We start from the raw sequence: 23,252 nt of genomic DNA, 5'->3' as shown, positions 1-23,252 counted from the left end.
TCTTGACCTCATGATCTGCCCACCTTGGACCTCCCGGAGTCCTGGGATTACAGGCATGAGCCACTGCACCCGGCCTGATTTTTTAAAAATAGAGAGACAAGGGTCTCACTATGTTTGCCCAGTCTAATTTCAAACTCCTGGCCTCAAGCAATTTTCCCGTCTTGAGGAGATCCCAAAATGCTGAGATTACAGGCGTTAGCCACCATACCCAGCCAGCATGTTTGAACTTTTATTTTTAAAGACAAGGACTCACTCTGTCATCCAGGTTGAGTGCAGTGGCACGATTATGGCACACTGCAGTCTTTTTCTTTTTTTCTTTGAGACAGAGTTTCGCTCTTGTTGCCCAGGCTACGGTGCAATGGTGTGATCTTGGCTCACTGCAACCTCTGCCTCCCAGGTTCAAGTGATTCTTCTGCCTCAGCCTCCCGAGTAGCTGGGATTGATTACAGGCATGAGCCACCACACCCGGCTGATTTTGTATTTTTAGTAGAGATGGAGTTTCTCTATCTTGGTCAAGCTGGTCTCGAGCTCCCGACCTCAGGTGATCTGTCCGCCCCGGCCTCCCAAAGTGTTGGCGTGAGCCACCACGCCCGGCTAACACACTGCAGTCTTGACCTCTTGGGCTCAAGCAACCCTCGCACCTCAGCCTCCCAAGTAGCTGAGAATACGCATGATTTTTTGTTTTTTCTAGAGATGGGGTTTTGCTATGTTTCCTAAGCCAGTCTCAAACTCGTGGACACAAGTGATCCTCCTGCCTCAGCCTCCCAAAGAGCTGAGATGACAGACATGATACACTGGGCTCAGCCTAAAATAGATTTTTTTTATACACTAAAACTCATCAGGATTGGTAGGTATTGCTAGATGCTTCAGGTTGTGACTAAGGGGTGATAGTATATTCTGATATGTTTTTTCTCCTCCTTTTCTCTCCTCCTTTTTGAGATATATTATACAAAAAACCAAAAACAAACAAAAACTTGTAATTAACTAGTAGATAAAATAGGGGTAGAAATTGTGGTGAGAACATGTCACTTCCTATTTCCAGTAAGACCCAAGTAAAATAGTAAAAAGAAAGCAAAGCTGAGGAGCTTGGTCTGTTTTGGGTGAAGGTAGCTAGTTGTTGGTGTGCAGAGCAGGAATGCATGTAAGTGTAGATCATCTGATCTTACCCGTCGGATCTCTTCTGGCTTGATGATACTGTTTTTTGTTGTAAGTCTGAGAAAACCCTGTATTTCAGTGTCTTAAGATACAATGATATTCTGACTCTGTTTCCTACCTGAGGTGTATTTGGATACTCCTTAGATCTTCAAGCTAATTGCTAGGACCAAGACCAAAATTTTTTTTTCATACTTAGTGTTTGCCTTTGGATTTGATTCATTTAAATATTTTCAGCATTATTCTCACTCTCAGTACATTTCCCCACACTTGAGCTAGTCAGTGTCTTCAGTCATTGATTTTTGATTTTTTTAAAAAAATTATTTTCCATTTTCTTGATGTGATAGTTTCTTACACTTTGTGATATTCAAGTTGATGACTTTTTATGTCTTATTTCTCAGATTATACACTAAGCCTAACTTCTGGTTCCTAGGTAAGTCAGTAATGTTGTATGCAGCAGAAATGATACCTAAACTAAAAACAAGGACACAAAAAGCAGGAGGTGCTGACCAAAGTCTTCAACAAGGAGAGGGAAGTAAAAAAGGGAAAGGAAAGAAAAAGAAGTAACCTAGTATCAGCATCAAGTATGTGGTACTACTGTAAGAGACATGAATGGAGACTTCTGATTTGTATCAGAGGGAAACAGAAGCTTTTTGTTTGCATCATTTAACTGAACTGTGAACGCTTGTGCCTCTCATCTTTATCATCGGAGTTGACAGTGAAACAAATTTACGTCAGAAGTTTGCATCTCGCTTTTATGCCGTATAAAGGAATTTCTTTGTCTTTCAATGCAGTTTTTTTTGAAGAAAGAATATTTTTAAATGGACAATGGACTGTACAATAAGTTACTTGAAATGAGTTACTTGTTTCAGATAAATTTCAATTCGATTTAAAATAAACATTTTGTCCACCTTTTAAGTTAATGAAATAAAATTTGAAACTGACTTTTGCAACTTTTGCTTATGAAGGAATGCTAGGAGAGGAGAGGTAATTAAGAGTAAAATACGAAGTGAAAGTTTCCATAGTGTGAGTCTAAAACTGGAAGAAAGTGGTAGGTCCTCTTATGGGTGGGGGGACGGGAGTCTGTAAAAAGCCAGTCTGTAGATCATATTTTAATCTGTTACTGTAATCAAATCATTCAATTCTTGTTTTGACATGGAAAGTCCTGGATTTTAAGCTTTAAATTTGCTTATTTTGTAGGTTTAAGAACATGATTTTCATGGGAGTTCTGAAATTAACTGTATTTCAGCACCTTGAGGTACACTTTCCTTCAAGAAACTAAATTGGGTTGGTGCTCCTGAATTTATTTCAGAGCAGTTTCTGAAAGTAGTGGTTTTGAGCTATCCTGATTGCTGTTCTTTCTGAGGCCTGGTTTGGCTCTTCCTTGAATTCTGCAAGCTACCTCTTATTTTCAGTAAATTCCATTTTCTTTAAGTGTGTGCTTTTTTTTTTTTGAGACAGAGTTTCACTCGCCCAGGCTGGAGTGCAGTGGCGCAATCTCAGCTCACCACAACCTCCGCATCCCAGGTTCAGGTTCAAGTGATTCTTCTGCCTTAACCTCCCTAGTAGCTGGGATTACAGGCATGCACCACCACGCCCAGCTACTTTTGTATTTTTAGTAGAGAAGGGGTTTCTCCGTGTTGGTCAGGCTGGTCTTGAACTCCTGACCTCAGTTGATCTGCCTGCCTCAGCCTCCCAAAGTGCTGGGATTACAGGCATGAGCCAGCTGGCCTGTTGACTTTTTTTTTTTTTTTTAACTCTTAACAATTTCTGTTTTATAGTGAACATAATAGTATAAGAGTTTACATATTTGACTTATAAATCCTGGGGAGTGGGGAGTATGTGTAAAACATAATTCAGAGCAGCCTTCTTTGAGAAAGTGGGTGTGTTTGGCTGTGTAACACAACAAGGGAATGTGTTTGCTGTGTGACAAAACAATGAGGGACTTAAGCAGGAGATTTTTGTCTCATATGTTAAATCCAAGTGAGGTTGCTGTGGTTATTGGTTTAGCTCTCAGTGATACCTTTTTTGTATTTTTCCGCTCCACTGTTCATGACATATTTCTAACACCTTTATGATTGTCGTTCCTGCTTGTAAAAGGGCTGGTATTTACGTGAGTGCAAGGCAGGAAGTAAAGGTAACTGTGCCAGCCATTTCTGGCAAGTAGTTCTCCCACCTCAGCCTCCCAAGTTGCTGAGACCATAGGCATGAGATTTCTCAAAATTTCTCCCAGCAGGCTTTCACTTAGTTTCGTTGTTGAGAACTGTGACATGTCCATCTCTAGCTGCAAAGGAGGCTGAGAAAGTGAACACAGCAGTCCTCCTTATCCTTGGGGGATGCATTCCAAAACTCTGACTGGATCCCTGAAACAGCAGATAGTACTGAACCATATATATACTATGTTTTTGCCTATTCATATATACCTGGTATGGTTATCTGCGGCCCCACCCAAAATCTCATCTTGAATTATAATCCCCAAATCCCTATGTGTTAAGGGTGGGACTAGGTGGAGATACTCGGATCATGGGGGCAATTTCCCCTGTGATGTTCTTGAGATAATGAGTCTTATAAGATCTGTTGGTTTTATAAGTGCCTGGCATTTCCCCTGCTTGCAGTCACTCCATCTTGCTGCCCTGTGAAGGTGCCTGCTTCTCCTTTGCCTTCTGCCATGTTTGTAAGTTTCCTGAGGCCTCCCCAGCAATGCGGAACTGTGAGTCAATTAAACCTGTTTCCTTTAAATATTGCCCAGTTTTGGATATTTCTTCATAGCAGTGTGAGAATGGGTTAATACATACCTATGATAGTTTATAAATTGGACACAGTAACAGATTAACAATAAAATAGAACAATTATAACAATATACTGTAATAAAAGGTATGTGGAAATTGTCAGTCTCTCTCAAAATATTGTGCTATACTCACCTGTTTTGGGACCAAGGTAACTGAAACAACAGAAGTGAAACCACAGATGAGGGGTGACTACATAGCTTTTTCAGTCCTGACAGCCAAGGCAGCTAAGGAAGAAAGTAGTTGAGAACGCATACTGGGCCAGGTACAGTGGCTCACACCCGTAATCCCGGCACCTTGGGAGGCTGAGGCAGGAGGATCACTGGAGTCCAGGAATTTGAGACCAACCTGGGCACCATAGTGAGTCTCTACAAAAAATAAAAGAATTAGCTGGGCATGGTGGTACTTGCCTGTAGTCTTAGCTACTTGGGAGGCTGAGGTGGGAGGATTGTTTGAGCTCTGGAGGTGAGGCTGCAGTGAGCAGTGATCATGCTATTCCACTCAGCAGAGCTGGACCCTGTCTCAAAAAAAAAAAAGTGTACTGTGGTAGCCAACTTAAAAGATTTGTCACAGAAAGATAGTTGAAATCTGGAAGTGGTTTAGTTTTGGGGCAATAAGGATTGTCAGTGCTATATTTTGAATGTCCCCTCCAAAATGCGTGTTGAAATTTAATTGCCATTGTGATGTTATTGAGAGGTGGAACCTTTGGGAGGTGATTGGGCCATGGGGGCTCAGCCCTCAGGAATGGATTAATGTTACTATCTCAGGAGTGGGTTTGTTATAAAACGGAGTTCAGCCAAATTTTTCTTTTGCTCTCCTGAGCACACCCTCTTTGTCCTCTCACCTTCCACCATGCGATCACGCAGCATCAAAGACCCTTGCCATATACTGGTGCCATGCTCTTGGATTTCCCAGCTCCTAATCATGAGCCAAATACACATTGCCCAGGCTGGTGTGCAGTGGCGTGATCTCAGCTCACTGCAATCTCTGCCGCCCAATTTCAAGCACCACCACCCTGCCTGGCTAATTTTGTATTTTTGGTAGAGACAGGGTTTCACCATGTTTGCCAGGCTGGTGTCGAACTCCTGACTGCGCGTGATAGGCTCGCCTCGGCCTCCCAAAGTGCTGAGATTACAGGCATGAGCCGCACCACACCTGGCCTCTAAAAAAATTTTTTGAAATTACAAACTTTTATACTTAGGAGGCTGAGGTGGGAGGATCACTTGAGGCTGGGAGGTTGAGGCTGCACTGAGCCGTGATTGTGCCACTGCACTTTAGCCTGGGTGAAAAAGAGAGACCTGATTCAAAAAAAAATTTTTTTTGTCTGTTTTAGAAAGATTACAGTTTTCACTTAACAACTGGCCAAAAGAAAAAAGAAAAAAAAGTTCACTGATTGCACCAATTGCAGTAATGTGAAGAAACAGCAATATATTGTTACAGCAGTAATTCTGAAATCTTAGTGTTCTATGTTGCTGTAACAGAACACCACAGACTGGGTAACTTAAAAAATGAATAGAAATTCGCCAGGCGTGGTGTATCACGAGGTCAGTAGGTCAAGACCAGCCTGGCCAACATGGTGAAACCCCATTTTTACTAAAAACTACATAAATTAGCCGGGTGCAGTGGCAGGCACCTGCTACTTGGGAGGCTGAGGCAGGAGAATCACTTGAACCCTGGGAAATGGAGGTTGCAGTGAGCTGAAATCGTGCCACTGCACGATTTCACCTAGGCTGTTCTCATACTCCTGGGCTCAAGCAAGCCTCTCAAGTGGCTGGGACTAGAGGTGCATGCCACCACACCTAGCTGAAAAAGGGAATCTTCCTGTAGTCCCAGCTGCTTGGAAGGCTGAGGCAGGAGAATGGTGTAAACCCGGGAGGCGGAGCTTGCAGTGAGCTGAGATCTGGCCATTGCACTCCAGCCTGGGCAACAGAGCAAGACTCCGTCTCAAAAAAAAAAAAAGGAATCTTAATGTAGATGTTGAAGTACTTTTTGTATTTATAAACTGTGTTCACATCCTGTACTCACTCCTTAAGGAATCTGTTATCAAAATTATATATAAAAGCCAGGTAGTTTTAATAGTGTGTTTCTGTTTTAGGCATTAACTTCCATCTGTAGAAGAAGAGGATTTAGTTTTCCTTCTCTACCATGTGCTTGCATAGTTCCTGTCTTCCTGTCCTACCAGTCTACCAATGTATTTCATAATTTAACCACTATTCAGAGTTTCCATTATTATACATTCTGTTCACAGCTCAGCCACGTCGTACACTTGCTACTAAAAGTGTGGTTTAAGGACCAGCAGCACTGGCCTCTGGTGAAAGATTGTGATAAATGCAGTATCTCTGGCCACAGCCTAGAATTCAAATGTGTTTAATGAGATCCCCAAATGATTCTTTTTTTTTTTTTTTTTTTTTTTTGGAGGTGGAGTTTCACACTGTCACCCAGGTTGGAGTGCAGTGGCCCAATCTCAGTTCACCGCAACCTCTGCCTCCTGGGTTCAAGCGATTCTCCTGCCTCAGCCTCCCAAGTAGCTGGGATAACAGGCATGCACCACCATGCCTGGCTAATTTTTGTATTTTTAGTAGAGACAGGGTTTCTCCATGTTGGTCAGGCAGGTCTCGAGCTCCCAACCTCAGGTGATCTGCCTGCCTTGGCCTCCCAAAGTGCTGAGATTACAGGTGTGAGCCACCGCGTCCGCCCTTCTTTTTAACAACTTTAAGCTCTTGTAATTTGCATGTTTCCTTTTTCTAGCATTCTGTTCTCAGTTCATGGATATAATTTATTTCTCAGAAGGTGAGATTTATAGTCTTCTTGTTTCCAAGTTCCTTTTCTTTCCTTCTGTTTTTATTTTGATCCCTATCATGTTAAGTAGCTTTGTTTTGGTTGCTGGTGTTTAAGATAGAAGGATCAAAAGGCTGATTATAAGTTGAGATCTGGCCTGGGTGCTGTGGCTCACACCTGTAATCTCAGCACTTTGGGAGACTGAGGCAAGAAGACCACTTGAGCCCAGGACTTCAAGACCAGCCTGGGCAACATAGGAAGGCTCCCTCTCTACAAAAAAAAATAAAAAATTAGATGGGCCTGGTGGCACATACCTGTAGTTCTAGCTACTCTGGAAGCTGAGGCGGGAGAATCGCTTGAGCCCAGGAGATTGAGGCTGCAGAGAGTTGTGATCGTGCCACTGCACTCCAGCCTGGGTGACAGAGTGAGTCCCTGTCTCAAAAAACAAAAAAACCACAAAAGTTCAGAGTGGCTGGATATGGTGGCTGAGCCCAGGAGTTTGAGACCAGCCTGGCCAACAAAGGAAGAGTCTTGCCCTCATTACTAGTCTCTACCAGTGGTTCTTAACCCTGGCTCCATACCAGGATCACCTACAGAGTTGTTAAAGCATACTGGCACCTGGATACTGTGGTAGACTAATTAAATCAGCACTTTGTTAGAGGAGGCAGAGATCATTTTTGAAAAGGTCCTCAGATGATTCCAATGTTCAGCCAGGTCTGGAAACCTCTGTGTATTAAGATACAAAGATAGCATTTACCTAACCCAGTGGTTTTATCTTAAAGTGCAGTTCCTGGACCCACATTGCCTGGGCTGTTTAAAAATGCAAAACTTTCAGCCCCACCCCCGACTTCCTGAATGAGAATCTTAGAGGACAGTAACCTATTTTAACAACACTCCTCTCCATCCCCATCCTCCATCAGTTCTGATGCACACCAATTTTTTTTTTTGGAAATGGAGTTTCGCTCTTGTTTCCCAGGCTAGAGTGCAAATGGTGTGATCTTGGCTCACTGCAACCTCTGTCTCCCAGGTTCAAGCCATTCTCCTGCCTCAGCCTCCCAAGTAGCTGGGATTACAGGAATGCACCACCACACCCAGCTAATTTTTTGTGTTTAGTAGAGACAGGGTTTCACCATTTTGGCCAGGCTGGTCTCGAACTCCTGATCTCAGTTGAGCCACCCACCTTGGCCTCCCAAAGTGCTGGGATTACAGGCATGAGCCACCGCGCCTGGCCCACACCAAAGTTTTTAGGAAGCATCATTCTAACCAAGGAAACTCCTAAGTGTATATGTTGTAAGATTTTGAGAGTTAGTGTTCTAGCAGTGAGCCAGGAAAACTTTTAATGTCATTCCCAAATATGTTTACTTTCCAGCCATGCTATATAGAACTGTAATATTTGATGGGTAAAGATCTGAAATGTACCTGTGTTATTCTAAACACCATAATTCTAGACATGTAGACATCAAAAAGCAGATGTTGGAAACCCTGTGGACCAACGCACACCTTCAGAAGTAGGTTTTGTTTTTTTGTTTTTTGTTTTTTGAGACAGGGTCTGGCCCTGTCGCCCAGGCTGGAGTGCACTGGCACCATCTTGGCTCACTGCAGCCTTGACCTCCGGGCTCAAGTCCTCCCACCTCAGCCTCCTGAGTAGCTGGGACTACGGGCATGCTCCACCACCCCCAGCTAATTTTTTCGTATTTTTTGTAGAGATAGGGTCTCACCTTGTGGCCCAGGCTAGTCTTGAACTCATGCACTCAAGGAGTCCGCCCACCTCGGCCTCCCAAAGTGCTGGGATTGCAGGTCCAATAGGCCAGAAGTGAGTATTTTTATCAAAATCTCAAGTACTCCTTTTCTTGATCTCTTCTGAAAACAAGTACAGCATAATTTGGAGGCACATGTGAAAAGTTTACTACATCAAGGCCAGGCATGGTGGCTCACGCCTGTGATCCCAGCACTTTGGGAGGCCGAGGCAGGCGGATCACGAGGTCAGGAGATCCAGACCATCCTGGCTAACACGGTGAAACCCCGTCTCTACTAAAAAATACAAAAAACTAGCCGGGCGAGGTGGCGGGCACCTGTAGTCCCAGCTACTCGGGAGGCTGAGGCAGGAGAATGGCGTGAACCTGGGAGGCGGAGCTTGCAGTGAGCTGAGATCCGGCCACTGCACTCCAGCCTGGGGGACAGAGCGAGACTCCGTCTCAAAGTTTACTACATTAAGATGCCTGCAATACACCATCTTAAGTCATAGGAGACTTCTTTGTGTGTAACGCAATACATAGGTGGGAAAAAAAAACACAACAGTGGATTCAGTTTCCTTTAAATGTAGTGCTAATTATTGGTAGAAACTTTTTGAGTTGGTATGTTTTCTTTAGGGCAGGTCTTTTCCTCTGGTAGGCAAGAACCATCAGGAGAAAACTACAAGCCATGTGAGGAATAGAGTTAATAAAGAACAGTGTTTATGGCTCATTTATCTGTATTTTAAAACTTTGCTTAAATAATTCTGGGTTAGGAAGAAAGCCCCACAAAATAAAATGAAATATAACAGTTAAATGAGAAGTGAATTTTATTTGTATCTATTTCCATTCAGTGTATCACATCTTAAGGGTAGGTGGTAACAGGGTGAAGGGTGTGCTCATTTTATTCAGCTGTGGGTAGAAGACTCTTCCCCAGATTAGCAGTTGTTAATCCAAATGATTGAAGCCTTCCGGTAAGGGAATAACTGCTGCAGCAATTCTTTCTTAAAGAATTTAAGCTGTTTGGTAGGAATTCTGTAACTACATACCTTTGAAACAGTAGTCACATTCAAGTAAACTCTTGTTTTCTAGCCAGACACAGGCTCAGTTAGTTTTTGCAAACTCTAGCCAAGGTAGTGTTTCATTTGGGAAATCATGTGACAGAACTGCTCAATTCATAACTTCTCCTGCTGTTAACATTTTCACTTAGACTGCCAAGAACAGTTAAATTCTGGTCTCAAGGGAACAAAAAAATTGCATTCAGAATATAGTATTTTTAAACTAATTTTAGCCTGTAAGTCATTATGAGCAATAGTCATCTTGTCTGATAAGATATTCTATATGCTGTCAATCTGATTATATAGTCTATATGCTAGAAGTTGCTAATTTTCATTCTGCCACCGAAAATTGCACTTTTATTTATGGGAAAAGGATTTAAATACTCCTAGGTACGTAAAAAAATGTTTTTCAATCTAAAAGTGATTTTTCTCCCAGGAACAATTTTGTTTGCTTTCTACAAAGTTTTAAGTTTAATAAAATGCCAGTAATCACCAGTTTGCCTCCCCAAAATAAATGCTCTGATCCATATTATATTAGAGTGATACTGTCCCTTAGTATTGGTATCTTTAATATTTTTTACATCATGAGATATCGTTATGATCTTACCTGTTTTCTCAAGGTGAGCTAATCATCTTTATTTGCCTTAAAAAATACTGTACTGGCTGGATATTTAATCTTGTTAGTTTAGTTATACACTTGTTTTAGTCTAGTTTAATTCAAAAGGACTCTTAACAGTATGGTTTAAAACTCAGATTTTCTAGTCCAGACAAATTGCTCTAACGATTTGGCAGATCAATGGAGACATCCATTTCAACTTTATTGTTCTGTACTTACTATGTAGTCATGTGCAGTTTATCAACACAAAGAATACGGATGAAGGCATTTAAATGGACTACAAGTGACTCTGACTTGTAAACTAGGGAAGCCTCTTGTGTTTGACCTTAAAGGCCAGAGAAAAACTGAATATAGATTGACTTAACTATTGCCAAGCAGATTATGGGTTATACTTCCTTCCATTCTCCCAGAATTACTCTAAGAGCTAGATGTCGTCCTTAGCATGTTGTTGCTAATGATATAAACAAGAACATACATGTAATCAGAGGTGGACAAATCTTCAGAAGTTCCTTAAACTTGTTTAAAAAAGAAGATTGGGAAAGAAGACTAAATCAACATGTTTCTCCGCTTTGAAGATAAAACCAGAAATGGTTTCCATTGTAGCATCTTGACAGTAGACAAATATGTAAAGTTTATAAGTAGATAAGACAGTATTACTAGTTCTTCAGGGAACTGACAGTTATAGGTTACTGATGTGTGTGTGTAAATTTCCTGATTTACCACTAGAGTGACTAACTGCTTTACAAAGCTATCCTCGTATTCATATGCCATATACTAAGGAAACAACCAGGCCAATCTCCATTCGATTTTATTTCTCACTTTGTTCATTTGCATATTAATCACATATTTCCTAAAGTGTTATTTAGTAGACCACACACCAGCACAATGGCTCCTCCAGCTTTTGCAGGTGGTCTTACTGTACAGAAGTTACAAATGGCACATACAACCTTCCCCTCCTCCCCCCCCATGAGCATGATGCATGTTGTAGTCAGTAACATTTCCATATGTACATGTGCACAAATACATTAAAAACATTTCAGGATTATATAAAATTGTACATTACATGAAGTAGAACCATAAAGATTATCCTAAGTGTAACTACAGAGAAAATGCATGCAGGGAGAGCCCAGTAAAGTACACAGCCTGTGGGGTATATAATTTTATTTTAAGTTTATATTTCCTGCAGGATAGTAACATACATCTTTTCCTACCCAGAGGCAAAATACATTTTCCAAAAACTTGGACACTGCCCACTGCATTAAGTTTAAAATGCTCCCTATGTATATAGACAGTAAAAGTAAGCAAACAAACTTACAACACATTCCAATCTTTATCAAAAATGTTTTCAAGGCAACATTATTAAAATAATTATACCACGGTCCCTAATATAACATCAAGCTCTAGGAGGAAGGTACAGAGAGGGCAGGAAGTTTCCATCCAGTCTGGTTTAGGTGCTCTTCTTTTCTTCACCCAGTAAATTCACGGTGGCTTTCTTGGCTGTTAGGAGGGAAAGAAATACATATCAAAGCTCTTTGAAATGCAAGCTTTGTGCCTAATGTAGCTGCTAGATAACAAAATTTGGATGACTCATGTTCAGGTGCGATCATGTTGGGGTTTGTGGTCTGGGCTAAGAGGGTTTCCAGGAAATGGAGAGGGTACCTCTTAGAGCACAAATCCTAAATACTTGAGCAAAATACTTGAAGGTCATCTAGCCTAGCCCCTTGTTTGACAGTGTCACCTAAACTGTCTGCCCTCTGTTCTCCTTTAAGCATTAAAAGAAGCAGAAATTCCTTAAGAGTAGTATTCAGATTCTAGTTTGTATCTATGTGCTTGCCTGTAAGATTTCACTTATCAATAAAATATTATCTGATGACAACTAGGTCATCATATTTATCCCATGGTGACAAATCACAGAAGTCCTCATTCCTAGCACTAGAAATATAGTCATCCGTTTTTTTTTTTTTTTTTTTGAGACGGAGTCTCGCTCTGTCGCCCAGGCTGGAGTGCAGTGGCCGGATCTCAGCTCACTGCAAGCTCCGCCTCCCGGGTTCCCGCCATTCTCCTGCCTCAGCCTCCGGAGTAGCTGGGACTACAGGCGCCCGCCACCTCGCCCGGCTAGTTTTTTGTATTTTTTAGTAGAGACGGGATTTCACCATGTTAGCCAGGATGGTCTCGATCTCCTGACCTCGTGATCCGCCCGTCTCGGCCTCCCAAAGTGCTGGGATGACAGGCTTGAGCCACCGCACCCGGCCTAGTCATCCCTTGATACATGTGTTTGGGAGGGGAGGGACGGGGGGAGAGGAGATTAGTTCTAGGAACCCTACAGATACCAAAATCTGTGAGTGCTCAAGCCCTGAAACAGAATGGCATACATAGTATTTCCATATAACCTATGTGTTTCCGTATACTTTAAATCTCAGCCAGGCATAATGACTCATGCCTGTAATCCCAGCACTTTGGAAGGCTGAAGTGGGAAGATCACTTGAGGCCAGGAATTTGAGACCAGCCTGGCCAATATGAATGGTGAGACCCCCACCCCTCACCTCTATTTTAAAAAAAATTTAAAAGCCCATCTCTAGTTAAAATACCTAATGCAACACGAATGCTATATAAATTGTTATACTAAATTGTTTTTAAAATCTGTATTTATACTCTTACTGTGCCACCATTCTCTCCTATGAGAAGAGTTTGCTCTAAGTCTTTGAGTTGGTGACAAGACACTACATTCATCAAGAAAATATTCTGTCCAGATGTGGTGGCTCACATCTATAATCCTAGAACTTTGAGAGGCTGAGGTAGGAATATTCCTTGAAGCCAGGAGTTTGAGATCACCCTGGCCAAAACACAGTGAGAGCCCGTCTCTAGAGAAAAAAAAGAAAAATATATTTTCTTACGTCTGCAGGAGACCAAGCCTTCCGCTTTCTAATTACCAAGTGGCTGGAAATGTGCTATAAGAACCAGTGCAGTGTGTGAGATGGAGGGGAAAGGGGTTGTCTGGAAGCCTCCAGGGCCCCCTGTGAGATTTTACAATCTGCAGCTGTTCTTGATGGAGCCCAGTCTTAGTGATGAGAGCCAAGGAGTCGCTTCTTGTCCACCAGCTGCCTGACAGCTGCTCTCCCTTTGCTCAATTAAAATTACCCAACCAAGTTCACAGCAAAGGAGAAACTAGTCCTTCCCTTAACTAACCCTTTGTAAAAAAATTCCTAGTTAATCCAAAAGCTTTGAGAAAAGTCTAAAATGTATCAGCATGTAAATTCCTCCTAACTTACTGTAATTCTCATGCCCCTATTTAGGAATGTATCATACCAAAGTAAGATTGGATTTTAAGTATTGATATCTAAGAGAACCAAGAGGCTAAGAAATGTGGGTGAAGTAGACAGAAATGACATCACCACAGGTTGCTGATTAGGCTAAGGGAAGGGAGAAGAAAAGAAAGCTCTTAAAAAGAAGCTGGCAATCCTGGCTGGGCTTGGTGGCTCACGCCTGTAATCCCAGCACTTTGAGAGGTTGAGGTGGGTGGATCACTTAAGGCCAGGAGTTTGAAACCAGCCTGGCCAACATGGCATAACCGTGTCTCTACTGAAAATACAAATATCAGCTGGGTGTGGTGGCCCACGCCTGTAATTGCTGCTACTCGGGAGGCTGAGGCAGGAGAATCCCTTGAACCTGGAAGGTGGAGGCTGCAGTGAGCCGAGATCATGCCACTGCACTCCAGCCTGAGGAGTGAGACTGTTCAAAAAAAAAAGAAAGCTGGCAATCCTAAAGTGGGAGGTTGTTAAGGCTACAAGTTAGAAAATACCTAAAACATACTGAAGTAGACTGGATTTGTATACCCAAAAATAGGAGTCCAGAGAAGAGAGGTATGTGAGGGAGAAATGGGGAACATGCCACCTCTGGGGCATCAGTGCTGCTGGAGAACTCTCTTGGGATTTTACTTCCCCATGGTCAGTCTTCCTCTCAACTCCCATGTCTAACTACCACAGAGCTCTAAAAAAAAAAAAGCAAAAACCTTTCTCCAATTTCTAAAACCCTTGAGTCCCTCTGGAACTCAAAACCCATCATCGGCAAAATCTATATCCTGACTCATTCCTCCGAATGTTTCCTTTACCTTCTTGCTCTTAGTGTGCTCTGAGGACATTGCTTTCTCAAGTGGTGGCTGTCTCTTTCCTCCCATGACCCTAGTACAAATGGATCTGGTAGGTATTGTTTTTGTTCTTCATTGCCACTTTCAGAATCTCATCTTCAGATTATATTATCAAGTAGCCTTCCTTTTCCCTGTCATCCCTGACTCTTGGGCTACTCTGTCTTATTTCTTGAAGATTGTAGCTCCTAACTTAATGTTCCTTTCTAACACTACTATTATTTATTTATTTATTTATTTAGAGACAGGGTCTCACTCTGTCATCCAGGCTGGAGTGCGGTGATGCCATCTCAGCTCACTGCAGCCTCGACCTCCCAGGCTCAGGTGATCCTCCCACCTCAGCCTCCTGAGTAGCTGGGACACTGGTACGCATCACCACATCTGGCTAATTTTTGTGGGTTTTTTTTTTTTTTTTTTGTAGAGATTGGGTTTCACCATGTTGCTCAGGCTGGTCTCAAACTCCTGAGCTCAAGCAGTCTACCCACCTTGGCCTCTCAAAGTGCTGGGATTACAGGTGTGACCACTGCACCTGACCTACTACTCCTATGTTAATTATTGATGATTTTAATATCCATGTAGACATACGTGATCTTCTAATATCCTGACCTCTTAGTTCCTCCCCTCCAATAACCCTTATATTCCACCCTACATGTGGCACTGGCTCCCAGGATACCTGTTAGTACCAATACTGCAGTCCCTCCATAATCTTGTATTAAGCATCCCACTCACCCACCATCATCTTTGTAGTGCACTTTTATCTTTGTAGTGAGCTCCCACCCCCCTTTTTTTGCTCATTGTAAATGATGATGGAGTATTCCTGCTATTATCCTGATTCAGAGTTCTTCCACCACCACTTCCCACCTTACTCAGGTTAAATTCCATTGTCCAGCATTAACCACTCCACAGTCCCACTCTCACTTCATAGTTGCTGGAAATCACAACCTTGACACAACTCTCCACCCACTCTGCAGCTGTGCCCATGGAGCTGAGTGTGGCTGGAGGGCAACATAAACAAGAACTGGTTTCACTGTAGATTCATGAACACAAATCTCAAGCATGCCTTTAACACTGCCTGGCAGTCACAGGACATTGTTCCAGTCCATTTACTCTCCGACTGTCCTAGAGGGGCCGGCACACTGCAGCCACACTCACTCATGTAGTGTCCATGGCTGCTTTCACACTACAATGGCAGAGGAGAGTAGCTGCAACAGAGACCTGACAGCCATGAAAACATTTGTTATCCGGTGAAACCCCGTCTCTACTAAAAAATACAAAGAACTAGCCGGGCGAGGTGGTGGCGTCTGTAGTCCCAGCTACTCGGGAGGCTGAGGCAGGAGAATGGCGTAAACCCGGGAGGCGGAGCTTGCAGTGAGCTGAGATTCGGCCACAGCACTCCAGCCCGGGCGACAGAGCGAGACTCCGTCTCAAAAAAAAAAAATTTGTTATCTGGCCCTTCACAGAAAAAGTTGAGCAGTCCCTCTCCTTCCCAACTATTTCATACATTCTCTTTCCATTGTCTCTTTCCCTATCGTCTCTCAATTGGCCTTCTTTCTTCCTACCTTACTGAGATATCTGAAACAATGTCACTTCTGTAGGCTCCCATGGTCCCGTGTGCTCACAGCATACCATAAACCCTGATTTCCCTGCTGTTACCATAAACTTCCAGCTCTTCTGACCAGTCCCTCTGCTGTATACTGGATCCTTCCCTGGTCAAGGACAGAGCTCCAGCAATTCACCCTCTCGCTCCTGTCATCATTTTTTGCTCTGTTGAATTATTCCCATTAATTTTCAAACAGGCTTTGTTTCTCCTACCTTAAGAAAAAAACTTTTAAATAAATTTCAGGACCCTAATTCCTTCTTCCAGTTATAGTCCCATTCTTCTGCTCCCCTTTGCAGGAAATTTCTCAAAAGAAAGATCTATATTCTCTCATCCCTTTTCTCTCATTCTCTCAAATCCACTGCAATGAGGAGTTTGATACCACTCCACAAAATCTGTGTTATCAAAATCACTAGTACCTTCCTCATTGCTCAATCTGCTCATTTCTCAGTCCTTATCTTACTTGACCTGTCGACAGCACGTAACATGATAGATCACTTCTCTTTGAAACACTTTCTGTTCTTGGACCCAAAGATACCACATGCCCGTGGTTTTCCTGCTACCTCAACTGGCCACTCCTTATCAGTCTGCTTTGCTGGTTGCTTCTCATCTCTCCAGTCTCTAAACCTTAGACTCCCCAGCGTTAAGTCTTTGGACCTCCTCTTTCCTAACTACACTACCTTCATGATCTCATCCAGTCTCATGTTTAATATGTATAAGCCTGTGGCCCCCAAATTTATATCTCCAGTCCAGACCTGTTTCTTGAACTCTTGACACCTGTATCCAACTAGCTATTTGATCCTTGTAGGTATCGAACAGACACCTCAAACAAATGTCCAGGACTGAATTCCATATCCCCCCAACCCGCCACAACCTCCCACCCCAACAAAACCTACCCAGTCATCTCCAGCTCAGTGGCAATTTTATCCTTCCATTTGTTCAGGCTAAAAAGCTTGTCCTTGTCCTTAACCCTTCTGACCCATGCCCAATCCATAAGCAAATCCCATTACTTCTGCCTTTGAAATACATCAAGAATCTGATACTACTTACCTCCTACTGCTACACAAAGAACCAAGCCACCATCGTCATCTTCAGTCAGTTCACTGCAAAAACCTTTTAACTATTCTCCCAGTTTCCTCCCTTACCCCCCTTCAGTCTGTTCCTAATACAGTGGCCACAGGCATCTTGTTAAAACAGGACAGATCATTTCGCTCCTCTGGTTAAAATTCCCCAATACCTCCACATCTCACACAGAGTAGAAGCCAAAACCTTTCCAGTGGCCTGTCACCCGCAACCTCTCCTACCTCATCTCCTCCTGCACCTCTCTAGATCACTTCTTCCGATGCTCCCACCTCAGGACTTCTGCATATGCAGCTCATTCTGGAGTATGATTCCCCATGGTTCTTTCGTTTACCATTTTTTTTCTCTCTCTCTCTTTTTTTTAGGGGGACAGGGTTTTGCTTTGTTACCCAGGCTAGAGTGGCACAGCTCACTTGCAGCCTTGACGTGGGCCCAAGTGATCCTCCTACTTCAGCCTCCTGAGTAGCTGGGACTACAGGCTTGCGTCACAATGTCCGGCTAATTTTTTAACTTTTGTAGAGAGCGGGTCTCCATAGGAGACCCCGTCACAAACAAGCTGGTCTCAAACTCCTGGCCTCAAGTGATCCTCCTACCTTGGCCTCCCAAAGCGTTGGGATTACAGGCTGAGTCACTGTTCCTGATTCCTTTACTGCTATCGAGTCTGATTCAGTAGAGCCTTCTCGTATAGGTTTCCTAAATGTCTCTATTTAAAATCATAAGCATCCCTCCAGTCCTTGGCCCCCCCATCTTTCTACTTATTTTTTCCCTATATTATCTGCTAAATATACCATCTAATTTTCAATTTTACTGCCTGTCTCTCAACTAGACTATAAACTTCATTAATTCAAGGAGTATGGTCTCTGGTTTGCTGGTTCACTGCCAGTGTTATAAACACGCTTGGCACATATTAAACACCCCAATAAATAAATATTTATTGAGTGAATTAATCAGAGCTGAGAGTGGACATTCTTTTGTACCCATAACAAAAATTGAACAGCATACTGAACCGATCAACCTGAACTGAATTGGGCTGCTTCTGTCTGGTCACCCGGCTGCTACAGCCCTGGCCAGCCAGGCCCTGCTGCTCATGGTGCCGGCCCAGAGAGGAGCCAGCCAGGAGATGTGAGTGCTGTGTGGGGGTGGGGAACCCCAAGGAGAAGGTGCTGAGGAGGACACTGATAAACAGGGTTGGCAGCTCAAACTGCCAGAGACAGAAGGCAAGCTCAAATGAGTGACCTGAAACAGCAAGTGGTAGATTTAGAACAGAACCAAAAACTTTTGCTAGACAATCAGCTTTCACACGAGAAAATGCATGGACTCACAGTTGAGAACCGTGAGTGAAGGCAGCACTTGGGGATGGAGGCCCTGGTTACTGAAGAGGAGGCGAAAGCCAAGTTAATTCCATCTATTTGATGCTTGACATCCCTACCTAGGCAAGATGAGGGTAGAAGTTAGTTGTGGTGGGGTTGGAAGTAAACACCAACTACCTTCCCAGTATGACATCCTGTTGGGCATTCTGGACAACTTCCACCAGTGGTGTTCTTCAAATGTCCTTCCCCAGAGTCTGCCAGCCTGGAGCAGCTCCCAGGGGCCTACTCAGAAGGACCCAATTCCTAACCAGCCTCCCTTTCTCTGTCAGTGGGGACACTGTCAGCCAAGCTTGAAGCTGTTAATGAACTAATTAGTTTTGACTACATAATGCCGAGCCCGTAGTCTGAGACAGAGAGTCAAGCTCATGTGGTAGTGAAAATCAAGGAAGCACCTCTCAGCCTCTCAGAGAAAGATCAGCCGGGATTCGTGGTGTCGGTGAAGGAAGACTCTGGAAGATGACTTCATTCCACAGGGTATGCGACCAGGGTATCTCCAGTCTACTTTCATCCAGCCACGGCCCAAAGCCTTCTTCCTGTCTGCTGGATGTTTACAGTGACTGTGGGTACGAGGGCTCCCCTTTCCCCTTCGCAAACATGGCCTCTCCACTTGGTGCAAAGCATTCTAAGGAGGAGACTGGCCAATGAACTCTTTCCTCAGCTGGTTAGTGTCTAAGGGGTGATCTAATACTGTTGCCCTTTTCCTGACTATTACACTGCCTGAAGGATAGCAGAGAAGCCTGCATGTGCTTCATTCCAAAGGCCAGAGAATCTACAGTCCTAGAGAATTCCCTTAACATGTTTATCTGTTCCAATGTCATAGAGAACCCCAAGTATTGTCTTTTGGCATGCAGCAGTCCAAGGTATTCGATATGTTACTATAATTCAGAACTACAGCTTTTGAGGTTGTACATTTTCTGAAGAGTGGTAGTTTGCCCTAAATATTTGTTATGTGAGGGTGATTAGAGAGTGTTTTAGAGTAGACATGGAATTCATGAATGGCTGTTTATCATTCTCCTCCCCCTTTTTGGCATCCCAGGCTTGCCTGTAGTTTTAGGTTGTTTAGTTGGCTTCTGCAAGTGGAGAGAACACCTACCTGAGAGAGATCTTTTCCCCTCATGTACAGTTCAAGTAAAGATCAAGAATTTTTTGTAAAATTATAGAAATTGACTGTGTAAATGCTTGATGGAATTGTTTCCTGCTAGTATAGCTTTTGAAAGGTGCTTTCTCCATTTATTTAAAACTACCTATATAATTAAAAAGTATAATGCAAAAAAATTAAATAAACAATTAGAAGAGATGTACTTACATATCAATATAGGTGATTCTCTAAAATCACTGCCTACCATGGAAAGTCATTTTCCCTAATGTTCTGACTCAATGCTACATTAAATGTGGCATGGAGGAAGAGTCTTGGGAAAAGTTGAGAACTGTAAGTGTTCTCAATAGGCAGACTTTGTAAAGAAATCCCAGAGTAACGGTGGCATTTGCCTGAGGGGTGCTGATAAGACAAGAAGGCCAGGAAGCCTGTTATTTGAGCCCAGTGTGTCACATCTCCCCTCACATGTGGGACCATGTTGTTCCTGAGTCTTACCTTCTTTAGTGATGGCATCTGCAGTCTCTTTGGCCTTGTCTTTAAGGTCCTTGACCACACTGTCCATCTGGGACTCGTGCTTCAGGAAGAAAGGGCGGATGATGCGCTTGTAGAGCAGTTCAGCCCCATTAGAAGGGCTCGGGGCCATGCACCACAACAGGAAGCCACACTGCAGAATAAGAGCCAGCATCGGTAACAGGAGGGTGGAGGGGCACATTCTGAGAATACACAGTCTTTTACTATGGGGATGGGAAATGCCTCTGGTATTTTCTCCAAAGGCATTACCAGTGTTTTCTGCAGGTTAAAGGTGGGCTTTCTTTAGATGAAAAAAACATGATGAGTAATAAGCTGGTAAGGAAAAGCTGAGACTAAAAAACAAAGGGTAAAACACACCACGTCCAGGAGCTTAACCATCTTCCTAACTTGGACCACTTTTTAGTATATAGTTGTAAGAGGCTTTTATTAATCATAACTCTTAGAAATCAATTTAAGAAAATACAGTGCTTATCTGCATGCATAAAGCCCTATCCAGATAAGCCTAATATCTAGGAGGCTTGTGCTTGGTAGGCTTACCTTGGTAAATTTATCAAATTTGTTCATCCTATTATAGAAAAAATACCTTGTCCATTCTTGAATTCTTCCTTTGGTGGAACCTCAGTTTTTGGGTAGATCTTTAGCCTTCAAGAAATCTTTACAGCTGTTCTTCATCTTTCATCTTAAATGTAGTTATTATTCCTAACTCCTTCTTTACAGCTCTACTTTGCCATTGAGATTTTTTTTTAATTGACAAATTTCTGCCCTAATTACTTAAATAAGGATTTTTACACTATTTGTGTCCAAAAATTTTCTACTGTTTATTCAAATAATACCAGCTTGCCGCTTCAAGTCATCCATGCAATTTACTCCTTTTTAAGATAAAAAGGAAAAAAAAAAAAGAAGGAAAGGAAATATTCAGAGTAAACTGCCCATTTCCCTAGAAAGTTTAATAAACAACATGCTGAGTTATTTTAGTTTAAAAGATTTTAACCACATTTTATTTCACACAGCCTAGGTGACTCTACAAAAAAAAACAGAAGTCACTTACAGAGAGATTCCAAATCAGTATTTTTTTACATCTTCTCCTTAAAGTAAAAACATCTTAATTTATCATGCTTTAAATTTAAAAGGCTTAGTCCTTATGATTCCAAACCAAGGGATGTACTCTGATAATCAACAAGCTATGATGCCTTTCTAAGACAGTCTTTCAAGTGTTTTAGAGATACAAAGCTGATAAAAGGCTAACAGTAACGACAGACTTTTAGTTTAAAATGCACAAATAGCTCACTCCAACAGCACCATGTTGGCTCTGAGACATTTATACTACACTTTGAACTTGTACTACACTCTGAACTTGTACTACACTCAAAATAAAAAACAAAACCCAAGTTCTCAACAAATTAATATCTCCAGATTATTATTTTTGAGAGTCTTGCTCTGTCACCCAGGCTGGAGTGCAGTGGCATGAACATGGCTTACTGCAGCCTTGAACTCCTGGGTTCAAACAGTTTTCCCACCTCAGCCTCCCAAGTAGCTAGGACTAACTGCAGGCATGAACCACCAGGCCTGGCTAAATTTTTATAACTTTTTTTTTGTAGAGACCAAGTCTCACAGTGTTGCCCAGGCTCCCCTTACCTTAACTACAGTAAAAAGTAACTCTTGAAATATAACCTTTGTGAATTAAAATTTGTTACAGATGCACAAGTGTTTTTAAGACAGAGACTTGCTGGGCATGGTGGCATGCACCTGTAGTTCCAGTGACTTGGGAGACCAAGGTGCAAGGACTGTTTGAGCCTAGGAGTTGGAGACTGACATGGTTTGGTTGTGTCTCCACCCAAATCTCATCCTGTACTGTAGCTCCCATAATTCCCATGTGTTGTGGAAAGGACGAGGTGAGAGATAACTGAATCATGGGGGTGGTTTCCTGCCACGCTGTTCTCGTGGTAGTGAATAAGTCCCACGAGACCTGATGGTTTTACAAGGCCTGCCACTGCCATGTAAGACATCCCTTTGCTTTTCCATCATCTTCCACCGTGATTGTGAGGCCTCCACAGCCACGTGGAACTGTGAGTCAATTAAACCTCTTTCCTTCATAAATTGCCCATTCTCGGGTATGTCTTTATTAGCAGCATGAGAGCAGACTAAAGCAGAGATCATCCTGGGCAACACAGCAAGAGCTCATCTCAAAAACAAAACAAAACCCAGAGACTATAGGACTAAATTTTTTATAAAACCCCAAAACTATAGCTGTATGCTTAAGAAACATACCTACAACAAAACCCAACAGGAACACTGAAAATAAAGTTATGGGAAAGATACATCAGACAAACACCAACTCCCAGAATAGCTCATTAGTAATATTAATACATACAAATTGCTTAAGGTAAAATAAGTAAATAGAATGATAATGAAGGAAAGCAATTCAGCAAGAATATTAAAATTCCTGAACTTGTATATACCTTTGAAATATGTAAATTATATATAGCTTTGTATGTTTGTAATATAATATTTTTTATAATTATATATTTTATATTTAGCTATAGATAGCTTTCAAATATGGCTTTAAAATATGTAAATGTAAGTCAGAATTATATAGACAAATGGACACAATCTGCAATCATAGATTTTAACATTTCCATCAGAAATTGATATACTAGCCAGGCTCACACCTGTAATCCCAGCATTTTGGGAGACTGAGGTTGGAGGATCACTTGAGCCCAGGAGTTTTGAGACTAGCCTGTGTAACATAGGGAGACCCCATCTCTATGGGAAAAAAAAAAAAAAAAAATTTTTTTTTTTTTTTTTGAGACAGAGTCTTGCTCTCTCTCACCCAGGCTGGAGTTCCGTGGCACAATCTCAACTCACTGCAACCTCCGCCTCCCAGATTCAAGCGATTCTCCTGTCTCAGCCTCCCAAGTAGCTGGGACTACAGACATACACCACCATGCCTGGCTAATTTTTCTATTTTTAGTAGAGACAAGGTTTCACTATGTTGGTCAGGCTGGTCTTGAACTCCTGACCTCAAATGATCCGCCCCCATTGGCCTCCCAAAGTGCTGGGATTACAGGTGTGAGCCACTGCACCCGGCCACAAAAAAAAAAGAAAATAATTTTAAATTAGCCAGGCTTGGTAGCGTGTGCCTGTGGTCCTCCTGGGAGGCTGAGGCCAGAGGGTGGCTTGAGCTTGGGAGGTCGAGACTGCTGTGAGCTGTGATACCACTACTGCAATCCAGACTTGGTGAGAGAGCAAGACTCTGTCTCAAAAAGACAAAAAAAAAAAAGATATATAAAACAACCTAGAAATTAGTAAGAATACAG

General features: G+C 42.5%; 2 protein-coding genes and 1 pseudogene across 3 annotated transcripts in view; 2 read left to right on the top strand and 1 right to left on the bottom strand.

Moving 5' to 3' along the window:
- The window catches only part of SRP19 (signal recognition particle 19), a 29,769-nt gene that overhangs the window by 4,922 nt on the left and 1,595 nt on the right, over positions 1 to 23,252 (top strand). Inside the window, exon 5 of one of the 2 annotated variants that reach the window (XM_023197789.2) lies at positions 1,586 to 2,097. The exons of the other annotated variant lie outside the window; for it this stretch is intronic. Coding sequence (XP_023053557.1) covers positions 1,586 to 1,719 — 134 coding nt within the window. The 3' untranslated portion in view covers positions 1,720 to 2,097. Of the gene's footprint in view, positions 1 to 1,585; positions 2,098 to 23,252 lie in introns of those variants that run through there. 2 annotated transcript variants of the gene reach the window in all.
- The window catches only part of REEP5 (receptor accessory protein 5), a 46,653-nt gene continuing 32,659 nt past the window's right edge, over positions 9,259 to 23,252 (bottom strand). Inside the window, exons 4-5 of the mRNA XM_023197779.2 lie at positions 19,900 to 20,068; positions 9,259 to 11,617 (exon numbers count right to left, since the gene is read on the bottom strand). Of these exons, the coding sequence (XP_023053547.1) occupies positions 11,568 to 11,617; positions 19,900 to 20,068 (219 nt within the window). The 3' untranslated portion in view covers positions 9,259 to 11,567. The remainder of the gene's footprint in view (positions 11,618 to 19,899; positions 20,069 to 23,252) is intronic.
- Positions 15,691 to 19,900, top strand: LOC111530603 (annotated as a pseudogene).

This window comes from Piliocolobus tephrosceles, chromosome 4, assembly GCF_002776525.5.
Source record: "Piliocolobus tephrosceles isolate RC106 chromosome 4, ASM277652v3, whole genome shotgun sequence".
Lineage (NCBI taxonomy): Eukaryota > Metazoa > Chordata > Mammalia > Primates > Cercopithecidae > Piliocolobus > Piliocolobus tephrosceles.
Note: the sequence above shows the minus strand (reverse complement) of the source record. Positions and strands in the feature narration are given on the sequence as shown.